The sequence below is a fragment of the Acartia tonsa genome, chromosome 2 (assembly GCF_053477335.1).
Source record: "Acartia tonsa isolate MP-2025a chromosome 2, ASM5347733v1, whole genome shotgun sequence".
NCBI classification, from domain to species: Eukaryota; Metazoa; Arthropoda; class Copepoda; order Calanoida; family Acartiidae; genus Acartia; species Acartia tonsa.
In genome coordinates, this window is record NC_137261.1 from 21936336 (window position 1) to 21956181 (window position 19846).

The 19846-nt window shown below is 29.6% G+C and overlaps 1 protein-coding gene across 5 annotated transcripts in view; it reads left to right on the forward strand.

The window, feature by feature from the left end:
• The window catches only part of LOC145306665 (band 7 protein AGAP004871-like), a 324172-nt gene extending 304605 nt beyond the window's left edge, over nt 1-19567 (forward strand). For 4 of the 5 annotated variants that reach the window (XM_080148969.1, XM_080148960.1, XM_080148980.1 and 1 more), the window contains exons 8-12: nt 1269-1324; nt 10808-10886; nt 10994-11095; nt 15853-15962; nt 16333-19567. In XM_080148969.1, the coding sequence (XP_080005095.1) occupies nt 1269-1324; nt 10808-10886; nt 10994-11095; nt 15853-15942 (327 nt within the window). In that variant the 3' untranslated portion in view covers nt 15943-15962; nt 16333-19567. Of the gene's footprint in view, nt 1-1268; nt 1325-2283; nt 2363-2940; nt 3043-6129; nt 6390-10807; nt 10887-10993; nt 11096-15852; nt 15963-16332 lie in introns of those variants that run through there. The other variant, XM_080148976.1, reaches the window with a different exon arrangement.
• Nucleotides 19568-19846: the final 279 nt, after the last annotated feature.

Consider the following 19846-nt stretch of genomic DNA (forward strand, 5'->3'; position numbering starts at 1 on the left):
TTGTGCTTGGCTTTTATGGATGTTGCCATATGTCATCCTTGTTATTTTAATATCTCACATCTATAACTGTTTTTCTCGTATTCATTCGAATCCGGTGGATAGGAACCGGTTCTCATCCATACTAAAAAAAACTATGTCTAGCATCGTGTTATATCCAGCTTTCTACGAATTTAAAAATGTACAATCATAAGATTAAAACCAGTTTTTTTGCCGGTGCCTTCGGCACCTCGGGGCTAAAAAAACTAGTTTTAATCTCATAATTGTACATTCTATATCCGCGGAAAGCCGTTTATAATACGATGCGAAAAATAACTATTACACAATCAAAGAAAGGTTTTTATCATGATAACAAAAACCATGTTGCCCTAAATATATCTATTTCTCCAAAATTCATCATCAAATGAAGTATAATAAAAGTTATACTTACCTAAACCTAAAAAGAGCGTATTCTTTTTTAACATTTTATTCGATTCTAAGCATTTTTTCCATAACATTTTTCCTTTCAATTTAGATAGGCTAAAAGAAAAATGTCTCAATTTCACAAAATCCAACTTTCCTATTAACTCTTTTCATGGGGGCTTTTTCATCATTCTCAGGGGGGGGGGGGGAGGGTGGAATAGAAAACAAAAAAAATGTCTATATTTAATGCTTGGTTTCAATAACCATCAAAATTAAGGTTAGGGACACTCACACGCCCCCCCCCCCTTATCCCAACATTGAATAGAGTTTATGTGCAAGAAAATGAAGAAATTATTTTCTATCTATTCTATAAATATACGTCCATTCTTTAAATTATTTCAATTAGTCAAGTTTTCACTTTAGTTTCTTTTCCTTTAGAATAAAAAAGAAATTTTATTTCCCTTTTTTACTTTTTAAAACTATATTTTATTCTTTTTTTCTGTGTAAATTCAACTTCATAATTTTGTAGTCAGTTAATTCAATTTCAATTAATTTCAATTAATTAGCATTGCACTTTAACAATACTAGACGTCTAACATGCTAGAAGAGCATTATTAGTGCTTCTCTCAAAGTGGCTAGCGAGCACAGGAACCCATCCCCTTATTTTTAATGCAACTTGAAAATAAGTGTGGGGAGGGTATTTTTTTCTGCCTATACCCTGCAGGCTGCCCTGAACCCAATATAACCTAAAATAACTTCACCTTATATAAAACAGACACAAGATCCCCCCTCCCGCATATTGTCTTTGCTTGACCAGGCACTTGGAGGGAAACCGCTAAAATTAAAAAGTTTTTTTTTTCTTACTTTAGATAGTGTTAGATGAAGCCACCGAGCCTTGGGGTATCAAAGTGGAGCGGGTGGAAATGTGAGTATTTTTAATAACCTTTATTTACCATGGTACAGGGACAATTGTTCTGAAAAACATGTAGTAACATTTGAGGAGCTTAACGCCTGAAACTTATTCTACCCAACTTTAACAAGCATAACAAAAAATAATTGTTACCTAATTTTGTTACTACTATTTGTTTTTATGGACAAATGTTCTTTCCCTAATTCATATTTATATGCCATTATTAATATAATTGAACTATTAAGTTAACAAACAAAACTCTGTTCTCCGTAAATAACATTAAATGTTAACAATTAAGGTATTCTTCAAAAGCTTATTACTAAAAGTACAAGGAAGCTTTCAATTTAATTTTTAATTTCTCTGCATTTTACTATTAATTGCATTTAAAAATAAAGCTTTTTTATTATATAAAGATTCGAGTTTCACGACACTCTTGAATTTAGATATATTTTTTTATTTACTCATCAAATAGACAGCTATAACGGCTATTTTTTTGGAAAAATATAAAAATTGTGTAAAATGTAAAAAAAATACATCAAACATAGAGTTTAATATTTTGTTAAATATTTACCCTTTATGCTATCATATTTGAAGAGTTTTATCAGCATTTTATATTATAGTTAAGATATGATTATTATTATTATAATTAGAAATGTTATTGTTACTTGCACAATCTGTTTGGTGACATTTTTTAATTTGCATGTCATTTTTAACCTTTAAATCATTCATAATTTTCCTCAATAAACCATCAAATGTCCTAAGTTAGCCATAGATTTCCATTTATTGAGAGTGTATTTTGTATTTCATAAACAATCTTATTTTTCATTTTGTCCAAAAAAATGTATTCAAAATTTGTAAATTAAGACAAAAAATTTTTTGTGAAAAAAATCCACAAAAATGCTTGATTTAAAATTAAACAATGTTGGCTGCAAAGCTGCAAAGTGTCGCTGCAAGTTGGTTGTTGTATATTGCAGCAAGGATTGCCGTCTGCCGGTGCAGCTGCAGAGGGCCATGGCGGCAGAAGCGGAGGCCGCCAGGGAGGCTAGAGCTAAGGTGAGCATGTTTAATTTCATTTAACTCATTTCGTAAAATATTGGATATAAGAAAAATTGATAGAGGACTATGGGCTTTTTATTACGTTAAGAAAGCTTTCTTAATCATTGGCTGAACAACTTTGGGAACTTTTAATTAATTATGATTTGTTGGTTCATTAAGTGTCCAAAAGTTTCAATCAGTAAGTGTAATCAACAGAAGGGGTATTTTTCTAAATCAGTAAATGGAGAAAGCCACTCAAAAATCAGACATGTGACGTCATAAAAATGAAGAGATTAGAGGAGATATGGGAAAGAAAACCCTTAAAAAAGAGATGGATAATCACTCATTTTATGACGTCATATGTCTGATTTTTGAGTGACTTTCTCCATTTACCTAAATCATCTTTGGGGATGTAGATTAATTTATCGGGTATGTCTTATCCCTTTAGATCCCTGTTTCAAAACACTTTACTAAGGCTTAAGTATTCTGAGTTTTCACTATAAACTATTTTTTCTTGAACTTGATATTCCGATGATTTATTTATTTCTATCACATGAAAAACAGCTAACAGATAAATAACTGATGCACTATATTAGGTAATAGCTGCTGATGGTGAACAGAAAGCTGCGACAGCGCTAAGAGATGCTGCAGAAGTTATGAGTGAGAGCTCAGCAACTCTTCAACTCAGATACTTACAGGTCAAATCATTATATATTTCTTGTAACACTGTAACCCATGCGATAAAGAACTGAGATGGGTTCTTAAAAGATGCCGCGTTTTTTCGACATTTTTTTAGACATTGCTTGATTGAACGAAGACGATACACAGAGTATACAACATAAGAATCCAAAATTTTAAAATTATTATTTTAGCCATTTGTATAATGTCTAATACAACATAAGATTCAAAATAATACAACTTAAATCCATTTTCGTTGCATATTTATTAATGCATCCTTTTAGATCTATATTAGACATTATACAAATGGCGAAAATAATAATTTTGAAATTTTGAATTCTAAATTTGTATACTCTGTTAAAAACCTTATTCCATCTCGAAGATCAATGCCCCGTACGATTTTAACAGAGTATTCAACTTGAGAATTCAAAATTTTAAATTATTATTTTAGCCATTTGTATAATGTCTAACACAGCTCTAAAAAGATGCATTAATAAATATGCAGCGCAAAATGGATTTAAGTTGTATTATTTTGAATCTTATGTTGTATACTCTGTGTTGAAATTTCATCGTCTTCGTTTAATCAATCAATGTCTAAAAAATTGTCGAAAAAACGCGGCATCTTTTAAGAACCCATCTCTGACAAAATATGCTTTTGAACAGTTCTAAACTTACTTTTTATCTCTCCTATTTCCCCTAACAAAATTACAATGCAATCTAATCAAAATGCTTACAAATTAACAATTAGAGCTTGATATTTTATCAGTCACAATCAAATCATAAAAGAATAAATAAATCAGAATCAAAATTCTTTTGTCTTACATTCTTTACAGAGGGATGTATGGAAAAATATGATTAAGACTATGAAATTTGAAAATTAGAAAAATGAATCAAAAGTTAAGAATGTGCTAAAGGAATTATAAATATTGAAATCTAATTACATATAAATAAGATTTAAATCAACTATTTAGCAACAGACTTATTTATATCTGAAAACTTTTTCAATTTTTTTTGTTCAAATTTTTAATGCCTTTATCCATATAAGCTTAGTGCATCTTTATGTGTATGTGTATTTATTCCAAGCTTGAATTAGATTCATTTGTTAACTGACAATTAGCTAACAAGAGTATACAGTGCAGTGCAGATAAAAAGACATATATTCACAGTTTTTTATCTGTTTTGAAAATTTCCAAAAAAAAAATTTATTCATACATTATCTTAAAACTACAATATTTCTGTAAAGAAACATCATAAAACAAAAAATTAGTCTAAAGTGTAAGTTGTTTTTTATAGACAATAGAATTAATTGCAAAGTTGTGTGTCTTCACTATTCTAAAATATCTCTTTCTGGTCATGCATTTAAATTCTACAAACCTTTTTTCTCCCAAAATCATATACTACTAATATCAGAATTTCCCTATTTTTAAATTATTTATAAAATCGTTGATTATAAAGGTAGTCAAATAAGAAAAGATTTTATTGCCTTAAAAACAAAAAGAATGTGTTTGTAAAAAGATTAAATCTGGTAACCTTAAACCTCAGGGGATGACAGAAAGATCTTTTTTCTGTTATTTTATGATGCAGTATTTCCACTCAATCAACTCTGGCTCTTTTATTTTCATAGCGCACACATGGAGATATAATCTGAAATATTAAGTTATATCTATCAAATGAAAACTTAAACTGTTATCTATAATACAAAGTAGAATGATGTCTGTCCGTCCGTCTGTCTGTCCGTCTGTCTGTCCGTCCCTTAAGATCTCGGTAACCACTGAACCGATTGGATTCTACTCTTCATGGAATATGCCTACTGGCCCTGTGGTGGTTTTAGGCTATTTGCTGAAGATTTCCTTGGTCCTTTTACGAATTTCGCCAAAAAAAATTTTTTGATCACCTCTTGGGTCAAAGTCCCTAGAGGCTAGGGGCGAAGCCGCTAGTTTGATAAAAGAAGCAGTTTCTTAGTTTTCTAACATCTATTTAAAATCAAAGATTACAATTTTATTTTTGGAATAAATGCCTATTGGTCACTTAACGTTCCTCCTGTCATTTTAAAAATAAATAGAAAATAAAGGTTGGCTTTTTTCCTATGCCTACCCCTATGGTAACTTTACCTGAGAGGCCCTAACCCTGCGTGGCTACCGAGTACACAATGTACCCTAAGCTGACCTAAAGAAATAAACAAACAAATGAAAAATAACCCCCATTAGTTTTCAATTTATTTTGAAATAAGGGGGAGGGAAGGTTTTGTTTTATCTATTTATTTTTATTTTTTTATTCCTTGAAATTATACGCATTTTAGATCTGTATATTTTCCTTCAATTGTTGGAATGTATATCTCCATTTATTGGTACAAGTTATTCATCAGTCCAACTCCTTTAATTGACATCTTGGGGGAATAATAATGCATAATAATAATAACCCCCACCCCCCCCCCCCCCCCCAACTCTATCCCACAAACAAAACAATAATATCAAATATTAACTGTTTGTGGCTATCAATTTTTTTTGCAAGTGTGATTGTGATAGATATAATTAGCTACGGTTGATATAATTGTGTTTATATTTTTATCAATATCTGAGGTACGTCTAAATTAAGAATATTTTTGATAATCTCGGAAGGTTACAATGTAATAATTAATATAGAGATAAATCGATAAAAGCATAATTTTTATTAATGGACTAGCAGTAGCGACACCTTCCTTACATTTGTTTACAAAAAAAGGGAAAACAAGTTTTTACCTGTTATATCTCTTATAAGCCTCGCTTTGAATCTTTAACTCCAAGAGTAATGCATTACTCCTGTTGGTTTCTCCTCACCCTTAATTAAATTATTTTTTTGATGCCAAACTTTGGTGTCAGTGGGAGTCTTATTAGATATTTGTTTAATGGGTATAGGATATTTTACGTGGATATTGACTGGGGAAAATTTGTAGTCAATTAATTCCGCTTGCTAAGATGAACCTCATTTAATGGTCAGTTCGTTTATTCAGTAAGAGGGGAGGTGGATGGGAATTATCGTTATTTTAGCCAGCTGCGAGAATTACTATATCAGAGTATATGACAATATTGTGCAACATCCAAGTAATAATATATCGATTATTTGTTTAGACCTTGAACACGATAAGCTCAGAAAGAAATCATACCATTGTGTTTCCATTCCCCATGGACCTGGCCAGAGCCCTACTCAGCTCAGATTAATTAAATCAGCATCAACAACAATCCAATCTAAAATTGCCAACAATCATTTTGTTTAACCCTATTCCGGGGGAAGGGGGCTATTAATGACCCTTCCATAAGGTTATTGCCTCTAATTGTAGTTTTAAAAAAGGTACAGTTAAAATATTTCTTGAAATTTTTTATCAAGCCATCCTAAATTCCAGGGCCCCCTAGAATAGAGTTAAAAGATAACACAGAGTAAAACCAGTGAAAAATTAAATTGAACTTTTATTCTTTCTTAGCTTAAAATGGAAAACTTTGTATTTTGAATTTTAAAAAACTTTATATAAATAGATTCTTCACCAAAAATGTGAATTAAGATCAATGCAAAATTATTGGAAATTTTTTTTTTTTTCAATTAAGCACTGTTTACTTTCCTTATGATTAGTATCGAAGCTACTCTATAACTCACATTGTTTGTCCGCCAGTCATACCGTAACGCTTTGGGGGAAATCTGAGTTTCCCGGATGCTATTGAAGAAAGGCTGCCGAAATTTTAAATGAAATATGCGCATCTCCTCTATACATTGTTTTGTCCGTTTGTCTGTCGATAATGCTTTGAAAGGCCTCATCTTTTAAAGGAATTCTACGTTTTTTTTTGTGTTCTCTCTCTCTCTCTTTTATTTCTTAAGAAAACTGAACATCAGTTAAAAACCCAATTTGTATGTTTGTCCATTTCATGTGCTTTGCTCCATTTGGATGTTGTCATCCTTGTTTGTTGAAGAAAAATGTAATGAAAAAATATTATTTAAAAAGTGATATGTTTCGATTCATATAAGTACTTTTAGTTTATAAAGTTTTTTTTATTTTTTTTGTAGTATTAAAGCAACTTTGTACATTGTGGGGCTCAGCTGCCGCGGTGAGTCATTGGCGGCAGCGAATAAGGATTGTTTCCTGCTAATGTTGCGGATTTTACAAACCAAATACTGTTTTACAATAGTCGTTATGTCTGGAGACTACCAATGAGAGAGGGGTCAATGGGAGGTTTATTACAACAGTCTCCAAAGTTTTCCTATATGTTGGCTGAACAACTTTGGGGACTTCAGTGATTTTAGATTAGTTGGTTCATTTACTTTAGTGTTAAAACGTTTCAACCACTAATTTTTATCTACAGTAGGAGTAATTTAGCGTATCATCATTGGGAATGTACATAATTTATCGGCCATTGCCTTTATCCTTTAGATCCTTGGAAGACCACTACTTGATGCTGATTGCAGCTGTGGCTGCCGAGCCTTGTGAAAAGTCTCAGTGCTGATGAATGTATTTTCTACAAGTTTCAATGAAGTGACTCAGCATAGGAGACAACTTGAAAAATTAAACTCGGTGGCAATACACAAACTTTACCCTTTCATATTTTTTTTTCTTTTTGTACCATTAAACTTTGATTCATATGAAGATTGTAAGTATTGTTTGTCTTTATTTAATCAGGATGTTTCACTAAAATGGGTCTTGAACAAGGGCAATTAATATGAAATATTGTTAATATCATGTACGTTTAAGTAAAGATTATATAAGTTCATGTTTAAGTAAAAAGTATGTTGTTAAATTCTTGATTATAGTTTTATAAAGCTGAGATATTCTTAAGACAACCAACTAGCTTAATTTTAACTTAAAAATTAATGATTAAAATTCAAATTAAATATTTTTGTTAATTATACTAAAGAGGATCTTCTCATTAAGTTTTATTTTTAGAAATTTTCTTTTTTAAACACTAATTAAATTTTTTTGTAATAGAAACTATTATTTTATATTCTATTAAAATCTTATTTAAATGTATTGTTTGTTAAATTTCATTTTAAATTAATGTAAAAGAAAAGTGATTTTTTAATGCTAAAATAAATTTGTAAAATTTTCAAAGAATTTTGTTTTCAAGAAATTAAAGTTTATTTTGTACAAAATTTTCAATTTTTGTGATATAAAATCATATTCTATATCCAAAATGTTCGAACTGTTCTTATTAAAGAGAAGGTAAGTTTTTTTGGTGTGTGCTTTTTTATACTTATTATTTTTTTAATTAGCATGATAATCATTTTGCTCAATACATGCACTTCTTTATTTTTAGCTGATTTTAAATCTTAATAATATCTTTGGTAATGTTTTGAAAAAATAAAGTTAAACAGGACTTACAAAGATTTCAAGTATTATAATAGTTTTACCTATTTAATCAAGTCTTTGTCTGCTCTGGTCTTTATTTTATAGATAGATTAAAAATTTGTTTTTTCGCACATTAAAACTAAATCAATTATTGCAATAAATAATAATAATGCCTAATTGTAGATGAAATGCTAGATCACTAATTTTAGGCACAGTTATTTTCATTGATTTGAATCTTTTTAAATATTTACCTGAATTTTTACAAGATTCAAATTGATTAAAACTGCTGATATACCATTACTTGTTAATTTTAAACAGATATAGCTCAGGATAAGCACGCTGCACGGCTTTTAGTTAATTTTTATTGCACGTATATTTACGGAGAGCAGAGTTGGGCCCGTTTTACTTGTTGCCATGTGTACACTGTACAGTGTACATCCATAGTTTATATATGCATGAATTATGCGAGCAAACATTTCATGAATATTTTATAATATCGCAACTTTTTTTACTGGTTCACATTCATAGGGTTGGGGTAATGTGCAACAATTTGTAAAGTGTAGTGTGGATTAGGATAGGCAAATATTTTAGTATAACGCAATAATAAGACTTTACTTAATATGATTCATAAAATATAATTATTATCAATCCTTATCTTTATTTGATACATTTTGTTTATATTAGCATTAGATGAAAAAACTAGTTTTTATGCTTTGTTTAACTGTAAAAATTTTAGAATGTGTATAAAAAATTAATATCTTAACATAAAATACTTAAAACAGTTGAATATACCACACAATACAATAATTGTACAGAGCCCCAAGCCTCTGAATTGTGCATCAGAGTTGTAAATACGTGGATTGTTATGTGTGCAAACATGATAGAATCAACACTAAGAACTTGTTATTTGTACATTTTATTTCTCTTTGTCCATTTCTATTTTATCATCTTAAACCTAATATAATTTGTTAGTAAAAAAGTGGTAGGAGCCATGTTTGGGCAGGGGAATGAAAGAAATAATTCATGGGTGTAATCCATCCCACTCAAAGTTAAATTACCCCCACCAGCTGATTCTTATCCCTCCCCTTACCCAACAAAAAAAATATTCATCGACGTCCTTGCTTAGATAACTGGCGGCTGAGTGTAAAATGTACAAATATTTAGGTCCTAGTGTTGATCACTATCCAAGAATTGCAATAGTTATAGTTGCAATTCTTAAACTGTTCAATAAGTACAATATAATAATATTATGCGAATATGTACTTTATTTTACTTTGAATAATTCATAGAGTATAGACAAAAATTATATATGTATATATCATAAAAAAGAGTAATATAGAAATCCTTATAAAAAAAGTATAAAAGTAACTGTATGTCTAAGTGTCTGTCTGCCCGTAGCTGATCCGATGGGGTTCTTCTTGAAGCTTTCTATAGATTAAGGAAAAATTTATTACTATAGAGGAAAAAATACAAGAAGCAGATTCTGGCTGATTTTAGAATGTAAAAAGGCCATTTATTTTTATCTGGTAAAATTGCATTAAAATTGACTTGTATTACATATATGAAGATAAAGTATATAAACTCGGGCAATATTTCATTTTTTGGTTGTCACACAAGGAATTTTCTGTTACGTGATTTTAGTTTTATCACATAAAGTTCTTAATTAATTTTTTAAGTAAGCAAAAGAATAATTATATTTCAACAAAAATACTAATATATTGTCAAAAAAAAATGTTTACTATATAATTCTTTATTACACCTTATGATTTGAAACTGAAATACATTTTAGTAATTTCTTTGTGCTATGATTATATTTCCATATAGCCAAGCCTGGGTCAGGTCTACCTGGGATTATGGTCTAGTTGTGTACATGTACAAATAAGAAAAAATATAGTTAGGTACATTACAGGCTTTTATGTAGGTACAATTTATATAGAAGTTGGGTATTTAAAAGTCCTGAGAATTCTTCAGATTGATAGATAAAATTTGGAATTATTGAATTTTTTTATTTTTTAATAAACTGAGGTGAATTCTTAAAAAACTCTTGCCTCACTAAAATCAGTTTGCCTCACTAAAATTTTAGTGAGGCAAAATTATCCTTCTAAATTTTTAGTGAGCCTCACTGATTTTAGTGAGGCAAACTGATTTAAGTGAGGCAAATTTTAAAGTAAATTTTCTGCTGTACAATCAAGGTTCTCATTTACCCAACTAATGCCATTCACAAAATATAAATTTGAAACATGTAAAATTTTAAATAAAATTTCTTTCATGTAATTCACGTATATTTAAAAGACTCAAATTTTAAATTATTTTGTATTTATGAAAAGGAAGATTTATTATTTTTTCCTTAGAATGTTAAAATTGTATATAAAAGTACATTTGAAGTTTATTTGAATATAATATTTATACAATATGAAATTCTTTTTAAAAAAGTAAGCTATAATAAGCATTAAACTCTGAAATTTATATTTTTTTAGCAAAGACGCGAGATTACCTGAACAGTTGCAGAGGGCCATGGCAGCAGAGGCTGAGGCCAGTAGAGAGGCCAGAGCTAAGGTAATCTATCTATATATATTTGAATATTTACTAAAAGCCATGTTCTACAAATTTATCTATTGATCTATCCACACATCGTTTTTTTATTGAAAACCTGTAACATTTAGGTTATCGCTGCCGACGGTGAGATGAGGGCTTCCAAAGCCCTGCGGGAGGCCTCCATGATCATAGAACAAAGTCCAGCCGCGCTACAGCTCAGATATCTTCAGGTAAAAACAATTTATACGTATTCATGTTACTTTGCTGTTAAATAAAAGGTAATAAAAGCACGTTAAATTAATTTGATAACCTTAGAATAAAGTAACAGGATGTATATCTGTTTGTCTGTGTTTATGTGTAAAGGATCTCGCTAACCGCTGAACCGATCATGTTATCCTTTAGAGGGTAGCTTTAAGAAATTTTGTTTTTTTTTAACTAAAATAAAAAATGAGGGGTGGTCGACTCCCCCCCCCCGCAAAAAATTGCCCCCCTCCCCCAAAAAAATTGTTTTTTCTTTTTCTTTTCAAATATAAAATAAGTCGAAATCAACCCCCACTTCCCATCAAATATTTGATATAAAAGGTTAACCCACAAACAAAATATTAAGTTTAGATGTTTATTTAGACATTACAAATTGTTATGAGCATGTTTGCTCTCTTCATATGTCAATGTCAATTTGATTTAATTTTACAGAGAACCAAGACTTGTAATTATCAATTTTGTGTTCCTTCTAGAAGATGTCCTACACAAAACCTTAAATACATTTTTTCTGGGACACCCTGTATAGTGTATAACTGAGAGAAAAAAAATAGAGAAAATTAATAATATTGATAAGTGAGAGACGTCCTTTATCTTCTCCTGATGAAACAGATAGTCAATACTCTTTAGTTTCACGAATAAAGAAATAACTCAGCAGTAGGAATTCTTAATCAATCCAACAAGAAATAGGCTAAAACCTAACTGTAACCAATATCTAGCTTTTCTAAAATCATTTCGAATGTCTGAGTATATATTCTATTAGAGATATATTATTTTCTAGTTCCCTATCTCTACATCTCTGTATTACTTGGTCAGTCTGAGTATATATTCTATTAGAGATATATTATTTCCTAGTTCCCTATCTCTCTATCTCTGTATTACTTGGTCAGTCTGAGTATATATTCTATTAGAGATATATTATTTCCTAGTTCCCTATCTCTCTATCTCTGTATTACTTGGTCAGTCTGAGTATATATTCTATTAGAGATATATTATTTCCTAGTTCCCTATCTCTATATCTCTGTATTACTTGGTCAGTCTGAGTATATATTCTATTAGAGATATATTATTTCCTAGTTCCCTATCTCTCTATCTCTGTATTACTTGGTCAGTCTGAGTATATATTCTATTAGAGATATATTATTTCCTAGTTCCCTATCTCTACATCTCTGTATTACTTGGTCAGTCTGAGTATATATTCTATTAGAGATATATTATTTCCTAGTTCCCTATCTCTATATCTCTGTATTACTTGGTCAGTCTGAGTATATATTCTATTAGAGATATATTATTTCCTAGTTCCCTATCTCTCTATCTCTGTATTACTTGGTCAGTCTGAGTATATATTCTATTAGAGATATATTATTTTCTAGTTCCCTATCTCTACATCTCTGTATTACTTGGTCAGTCTGAGTATATATTCTATTAGAGATATATTATTTCCTAGTTCCCTATCTCTCTATCTCTGTATTACTTGGTCAGTCTGAGTATATATTCTATTAGAGATATATCATTTCCTAGTTCCCTATCTCTATATCTCTGTATTACTTGGTCAGTCTGAGTATATATTCTATTAGAGATATATTATTTCCTAGTTCCCTATCTCTATATCTCTGTATTACTTGGTCAGTCTGAGTATATATTCTATTAGAGATATATTATTTCCTAGTTCCCTATCTCTATATCTCTGTATTACTTGGTCAGTCTGAGTATATATTCTATTAGAGATATATTATTTCCTAGTTCCCTATCTCTCTATCTCTGTATTACTTGGTCAGTCTGAGTATATATTCTATTAGAGATATATTATTTCCTAGTTCCCTATCTCTATATCTCTGTATTACTTGGTCAGTCTGAGTATATATTCTATTAAAGATATATTATTTCCTAGTTCCCTATCTCTATATCTCTGTATTACTTGGTCAGTCTGAGTATATATTCTATTAGAGATATATTATTTCCTAGTTCCCTATCTCTATATCTCTGTATTACTTGGTCAGTCTGAGTATATATTCTATTAGAGATATATTATTTCCTAGTTCCCTATCTCTACATCTCTGTATTACTTGGTCAGTCTGAGTATATATTCTATTAGAGATATATTATTTCCTAGTTCCCTATCTCTCTATCTCTGTATTACTTGGTCAGTCTGAGTATATATTCTATTAGAGATATATTATTTCCTAGTTCCCTATCTCTATATCTCTGTATTACTTGGTCAGTCTGAGTATATATTCTATTAGAGATATATTATTTCCTAGTTCCCTATCTCTACATCTCTGTATTACTTGGTCAGTCTGAGTATATATTCTATTAGAGATATATTATTTCCTAGTTCCCTATCTCTATATCTCTGTATTACTTGGTCAGTCTGAGTATATATTCTATTAGAGATGGATTGTTTCCGAGTTAGACAAACATTAAACATATTGATTTTTAGAGATAAAATAGAGTGCGATTAACCCTTCATTTGTAAGTTATAGTATAACTAGCGGCTTCGCCCCTAGCCTCTAGGGGCTTTGCCCCAAGAGGTGATCAAAAAAAAATTGAGGTGAAATTCGTAAAAGGACTAAGGAAATCTTCTGCAAAAAAAATAAAGGACCTAGGAAATCTTCTGCAAAAAAAAATAAAGGACCTAGGAAATCTTCTGCAAAAAAAAAAAAAAAAAAAAAAATTGGGGGGGTATTTTTTTATTTTTTTTTTGGGGGGGGGGGGTAGGGGGTGTCCCACCCCCCAAGAAAATAGCCTAAAACCACCACAGGACCAGTAGGTATATTCCCTGAAGAGTAGAATCCGATCGGTTTAGTGGTTACCGAGATCTTAAGGGACAGACAGACAGACGGACGGACAGACGGACAGACGGACAGACATCAAGCTACTTTGTATTATAGACTAGCGGCTATGCCCCTAGAAGCCTCTAGGGGCACTGCACTGGTAGGAGAAGGAAAAGTCGACCTCATCCTATTTTAAATTTGAGTTTCCAAAGAGTTCTAAAAATTATTTTTTTGGGGAGAGGGGGGGTTAAGACACCCTCTCGAAAAATAGTTTAAAACCTTCCCAGGACCTATAAGAAGCTTCACTGTAAAGGAGAACAATATCGGTTCAGCGATTAGCGAGATCCTTCGGGACAGACAAAAAACGCTTACGACTTTATATAATAGGATATGACTTTTATAATAGTGTCGTGGAAAGCGTGACTGTCTCTTTATTCGGTGAGCTAGAGTAAGCAACTGCAGATACTAGTATAAATTGAGCTAGCTTTAAAAACTTTGAACTAATTTTTATTAAACTTTATCTTATAGTAAAATTCTAAATGCAACAAAAATAAAATAATAAAATTTTTAGGCTGCACTAGCGAAGCTACTGTATAATTAAATTTTTAGTCCGTAAGTTGGTATTACTAGGCTCTTTCAATCACATTAAACTCATGACTACCTAAGATTTTTTTGTGCTTTTTCCTTATGGTTGTTTTAAGTAGTTTTTGTTATACAATAAAATTTAAAATAATATTTCATAAAATTTAAAATATATCTTGTATATTTTTGGCGATATCTGAAACTTTATTTCTTATGATTTATTACTCTTTTCTACTTTTATATCTAATTTTCAAGGAGAAGGGAGGTAAAACATGAGGATTTGTCTTCAGATTGTGAAGTAATAATCAAACAATAGAGAAAAGAAATATTATATGAAAAGACCCAAATCTATCATGTCAAATTATTATTATATAAAATATTTGTTATCTTATCTAACAGCACTGAAGTTTAAATGATAATGTACACCCCACTTCCCTGTATATTAACATGAAAGTAATACTTTTTATCCAACTTATTGCCAGAAATATTGGTCTAACATTATTAATACATCTTTTTAATCAACAAAACTAGAAAGATATACTTCATTTAATGATATAGAAATAGTAAAAAAAAACATTGTAGTGCTTAGAAACTTCTAAAAATAGTAGATCTCAGATTTTTAATAAGTAACTGGAATCTTTTTAAAATGACGCTTCTAGGATTGAGTAATAGAAAATAAGCCTTAAACTACCTCAAGACATTTATGAATCTACCCTAAAAAAAAACAAATTTTACCAGTGGTATTTGGGAAATTCAGCTTCAGACAAAAAAAATAACTAGATTATAGGAATCATTAAAATCCTTATAATAAAGTAATATGAACTCTTTTTATATGTCTGTCTGTTTTTACAAAAGAATTTTGCTAACCGCTAAACCGCTCCTTTACATTGTACCTTCTAGGCAGGTTTATAACTATTTTTGGCGAGGGTACCACCACTCTCCCAAGATAAATTGCCAAAAGTCATGTTCTACCAAACCAGCATCGCCTAGCGGCCTTCTAGATGGTTTTTGATAACAGCTTTAAAATTTAAAAGAAAATATGAACAGGACGTGTATTAATATTATCAAACACTTTGATAGGTTCAAACTGTGTATAAATAAGAAATAAAAAAAAGTTTTGCATATATCATAACCGCAAAAAAAAATGTCCCAAAATCCATACGATATTTGGCAGCAAATAAAGAAATGTGATATCTTGGGTATAATAAATGATGTTTTGGTTTGTTAACTTTACTTATGTTGGATAAGGAAAGATTAACTGAAAATATTCTTTTAAAACTTTGGACAACATATATGTACATTTTCTTTTTTACAATTGATCTTTTGAAGAAAAGGAAGATTTTTGTTTTTAATTAATTTTTGTATGTTTTCAGACCCTGAATTCAATTTCATCTGAGAAGAACTCCACAATCGTCTTTCCTGTCCCAATAGATATGATTTCTCTTTTGAAGAAAAGCGAATAAATCTCCTCTATTATAATAAGGTATCATTTATATTGATAAAATCATTTTTTTTAAAGAATTGTGTCACCCACCTTTTTCTTTTCGTTACGATTTGTAAAATTGTTTGCTAAAACTCTAAAACGGGGAAAGCGATGGCAATAGCAATTAAATTTTTTTGCAATTCTTTATTATATCAAATAGGTTTTATCAGACCTTTCAAGCAAAACATGAAATATTGATATGAAAAAATGACAGACAGGCATTGTAGAAATATTGAAATTTCCTTATTCATGATAGGTGGAAAATGTCTTCAAAATTATATTTATCAGATTTTGGAAAGATTTGGCTTGGTAAATAAAAAATGGATTATTTGATTTTCTTTTTTTTTGTTAAATAATTTTTATTTTTTAGGTGCTGTGTTTTCCGTTACTTTCTATCAACAAATCTTACAGCTACAAAAGGCAGAATATTTAAAGGCCATATGTATGTCAAGAAGCAAGCTTCGGTTAGGTTAAGTTGGGATACGATAATTTGAGTAGTTAAGGCTAGGTTAAGAAAATAAGTATTTGAATAGTCGGCCTTTTGTAGAAAGTTGAAATGTGAAGAAAAAAAAGTTATTTGATTGTTAAATAGTGGTTTTATCAAAAAATATGTGTTCAAAATATAATTGTCAGTAGCTATACTATACATTAGAAAATATTACTTTAAGTTATCAATATATTTTCCCCTAAAAATTAAATATGTAAATAAAAATATCGCATAAAACCCACTGATGTTTATATCTAAATAAAAGTCTTAGTTATTTTCATTTTTAACAACAAAATAAATCTACAGGGTGCATTTTTTTATTTGAAAAATAAATTTATTAACATTTTTTTACACTTTTCGGGTATTGATTTCAAATAAGATATTTTATTTCTTGAAGGAGGTTAATTCAATTAATATCTAGAGTTAAAAAATATATATTTATCTCAAGATTTGTAGATTGTCAGAAAGATTACATCACCATGTTTTAAATATTTACTGTTCCAACCAAACATTTACTTAAGTTATGGTGTTTTAATTAGAATTTACTGATAAGTTTTCTTTAGTATGATTGTACTGTTTAAATTAGAGTATATTATAGAAGTACCAAAATTAAATTGGCCTATAATATTTCAATTTTAAAGAGTTTTCAAAAAAGTAAACTCGTTGTGTGATCATTTTATTTTAAAATAACGAATTCTTAAGAATTATGGATGAAAAGGCGTTGTTTAGAATGTAAAGATTGGTTCTGGGAATTGTATAGGTCGGTGAAGACACAGGGACATGGACGTATATTCAAACAGAGGCGTGCATAAGGGGTATGTGGCGTTGTGTATCCACCCCCATGATTAGAATGATCACTTCTCTCCACCCTCTTATACACTCACCTAATACATGCAAGGGTGTGTGTCAAAGTCATAAATTTCAAATTTAAGGGTGGCGATAATAAAATTTTGCTCGTTAAATTAGCTATTTGTAACTATTTGATTATAGTAACGCAGCTACTCTAGATTCTAGGCAAGGTCTTAAGTCCATCCTTCTGTGAACATCTTAAGACTAAAATGACTTTAATATTGATGGGATTTTTTATCCATTTCAAAGCATAAATTTAATAAAAGAATATGTAGCAATAAATGTTTAATACTTGGGATGGTAAATAGTTACTGCTACACTTTTATGGACATGATTTTCTTTGTTGAAAATGTGTACCTAGCAGTTAGCACATCAAAACTGTGTGTATTTGTTTGTAGGTGGGGAATACAAAAGCTTACAGTACCTTTCATCCATAGGATTATATCAAATAAAGCCTCTTATAACATGTTACAATTTTTACACAAAAATCTCCTCCTCATTTTTTAGCAGTTATTCTGTAGGTTTGCTTGTCGGTTGTCTAGAAACATCAATATATCAGATCTCTGTAAAAAAAATTATGCCCAAATGGAAATTAAACATACCAAAACTAGTTAGAATTCAAAGTGTAAAAAAAGTTTCTCTTCAACTGAAAGTAATCATTTTATTTTCATATAACATATTTGGTTTTCTCCTATTTGAATTTGTATTTGCATAAAAACTTAATTTCACAAACAAAATTGTGTTTTAAATTACAAATAAATGTTGAGAAAAAGTAACTAAAGATGCTTCAAATGTAAAATTTAAATATTTAAATGAAAGAAAATTTTAGTTGGTGCTTTATATTTAGTTAAATAATAGTTTTACATGATAATAATGCTTAGAAATTGTTTTAAAAAGTATGTTTATTTAAGAATTAATTGAAATTTAACGTTCTTTGAAAGCGTATAACTAATTATGTGGTATGACTATTAATGTTTTTTTTAATTAAAGCATGGCCATTAAGAAACAGATCTTCAAAAAAAAATACTTTCAAATAAAAATCAATCCTTTCGAGAGTATTTAAAAGCAAGCCCCCTGCTTTGTCTAAATTTGCTAGAGGAGGGATATGAATTTATGAATATTCAATTTATATTCATGAAGGTAGTACTTTGTATCAAGTATAAGTCCACCCATGAAAAAAATGTAAAAAAAAGATAAATTGAAATTATGATTTAATAGCTGTAAACTTTACATATTATTAGCTTTTGTCCAGGGGCTGCTATTCAACCAATTCCAATTGAGAATTCCGCAAAATTAAATATTTAGTTGGAGTAAGACTTGTTTTTACACGTAACTAAAGGGGAGTGGGTAAGAAGGGGGAGAAAAAAGAGATGGGGGTTGTGGGGAAATTTTCCTTTAGAATTATTTGTCAGAATCACATTCCCTTTTCCCTAGCTTTTGTCAAAAATAAAATAATAAACATCTTTCAGAATATTCTCCAAAGATTTGATTTAAATTAGAATGAACAAATAGACTTTAAGAGCAGCTTCGCTGCAACCAATATGAAAATCATAAATGTATGAATACGGATAAAATGAGATTTGTTACCTTTATGGCTATGGTATAATATTGTGGATTTTACAACAGTGATAGAGTGAATCTTTGTTAAATGTTTAAATGAAAGAAAAGTTACTTTTTGAACGTTTGCTTGAGCGTGTATGAATTTTACTTTTAAATCATAATTTAGTTATATTTAATAGGAAATAGAGAATTTGATTTTTTACAAAAAAAAATGCATTATCGACCAAAGTAAATAAATATTTATTACCTAAAAACTTATTATGATTGTGATTTTTACTAGCTGTCTTAAGTTAATTGAAAATTAGTATAAATTTATATCAAATAATTTTATTTAAATTTTAGATTTTCTGCCTTTAGGCAAGCTTTGTTCCTCTTTTAAAAATGTAAATTTGTATAGAATATTTTTTTGAAAAATTATTGTTTAATGAAACTGATAAATATGTGTGTTATATGAAATAAATTGAAGTTTGGAGTATGAATACCTGGGCCAATTTTGGTTTTGGAGAAAAAATGGGTGTTTATCCTCCAAACTTTGATATAATGAATTCTTTTGATGTGTTTACAAAAGTTTAAAGCAATGCAACTGTAAAAATCTCACTTTGTTAGATTTTGTTTTTGCATATTGTAATATAAATAATATGCCATATCAATGATAGTGTGCGTTTTTTTAATGTATTTTATATTTACTAATAAAACTAAACCGCATAAATTTTTGTATTTATTCACCTTAAAAGCAAAGCATCTTTATAACTAACTTAAATATATCATCTTATAACACTTTAATATGTTAAATTTGGTTAAAGATAATTATTTTTGAATCTAGATGATGGTGGATTTTTGGCACTTTTACAAAAACAAACTTGTTCGGTATTACTTTTGAAATATATTGAACTAGCGGCTTCGCCCCTAGCCTCTAGGGGCTTTACCCCAAGAGGTAATTAATGAAAAAAATAAATACCTCTGGAGATGCCCCCACAAATTTTTTAAA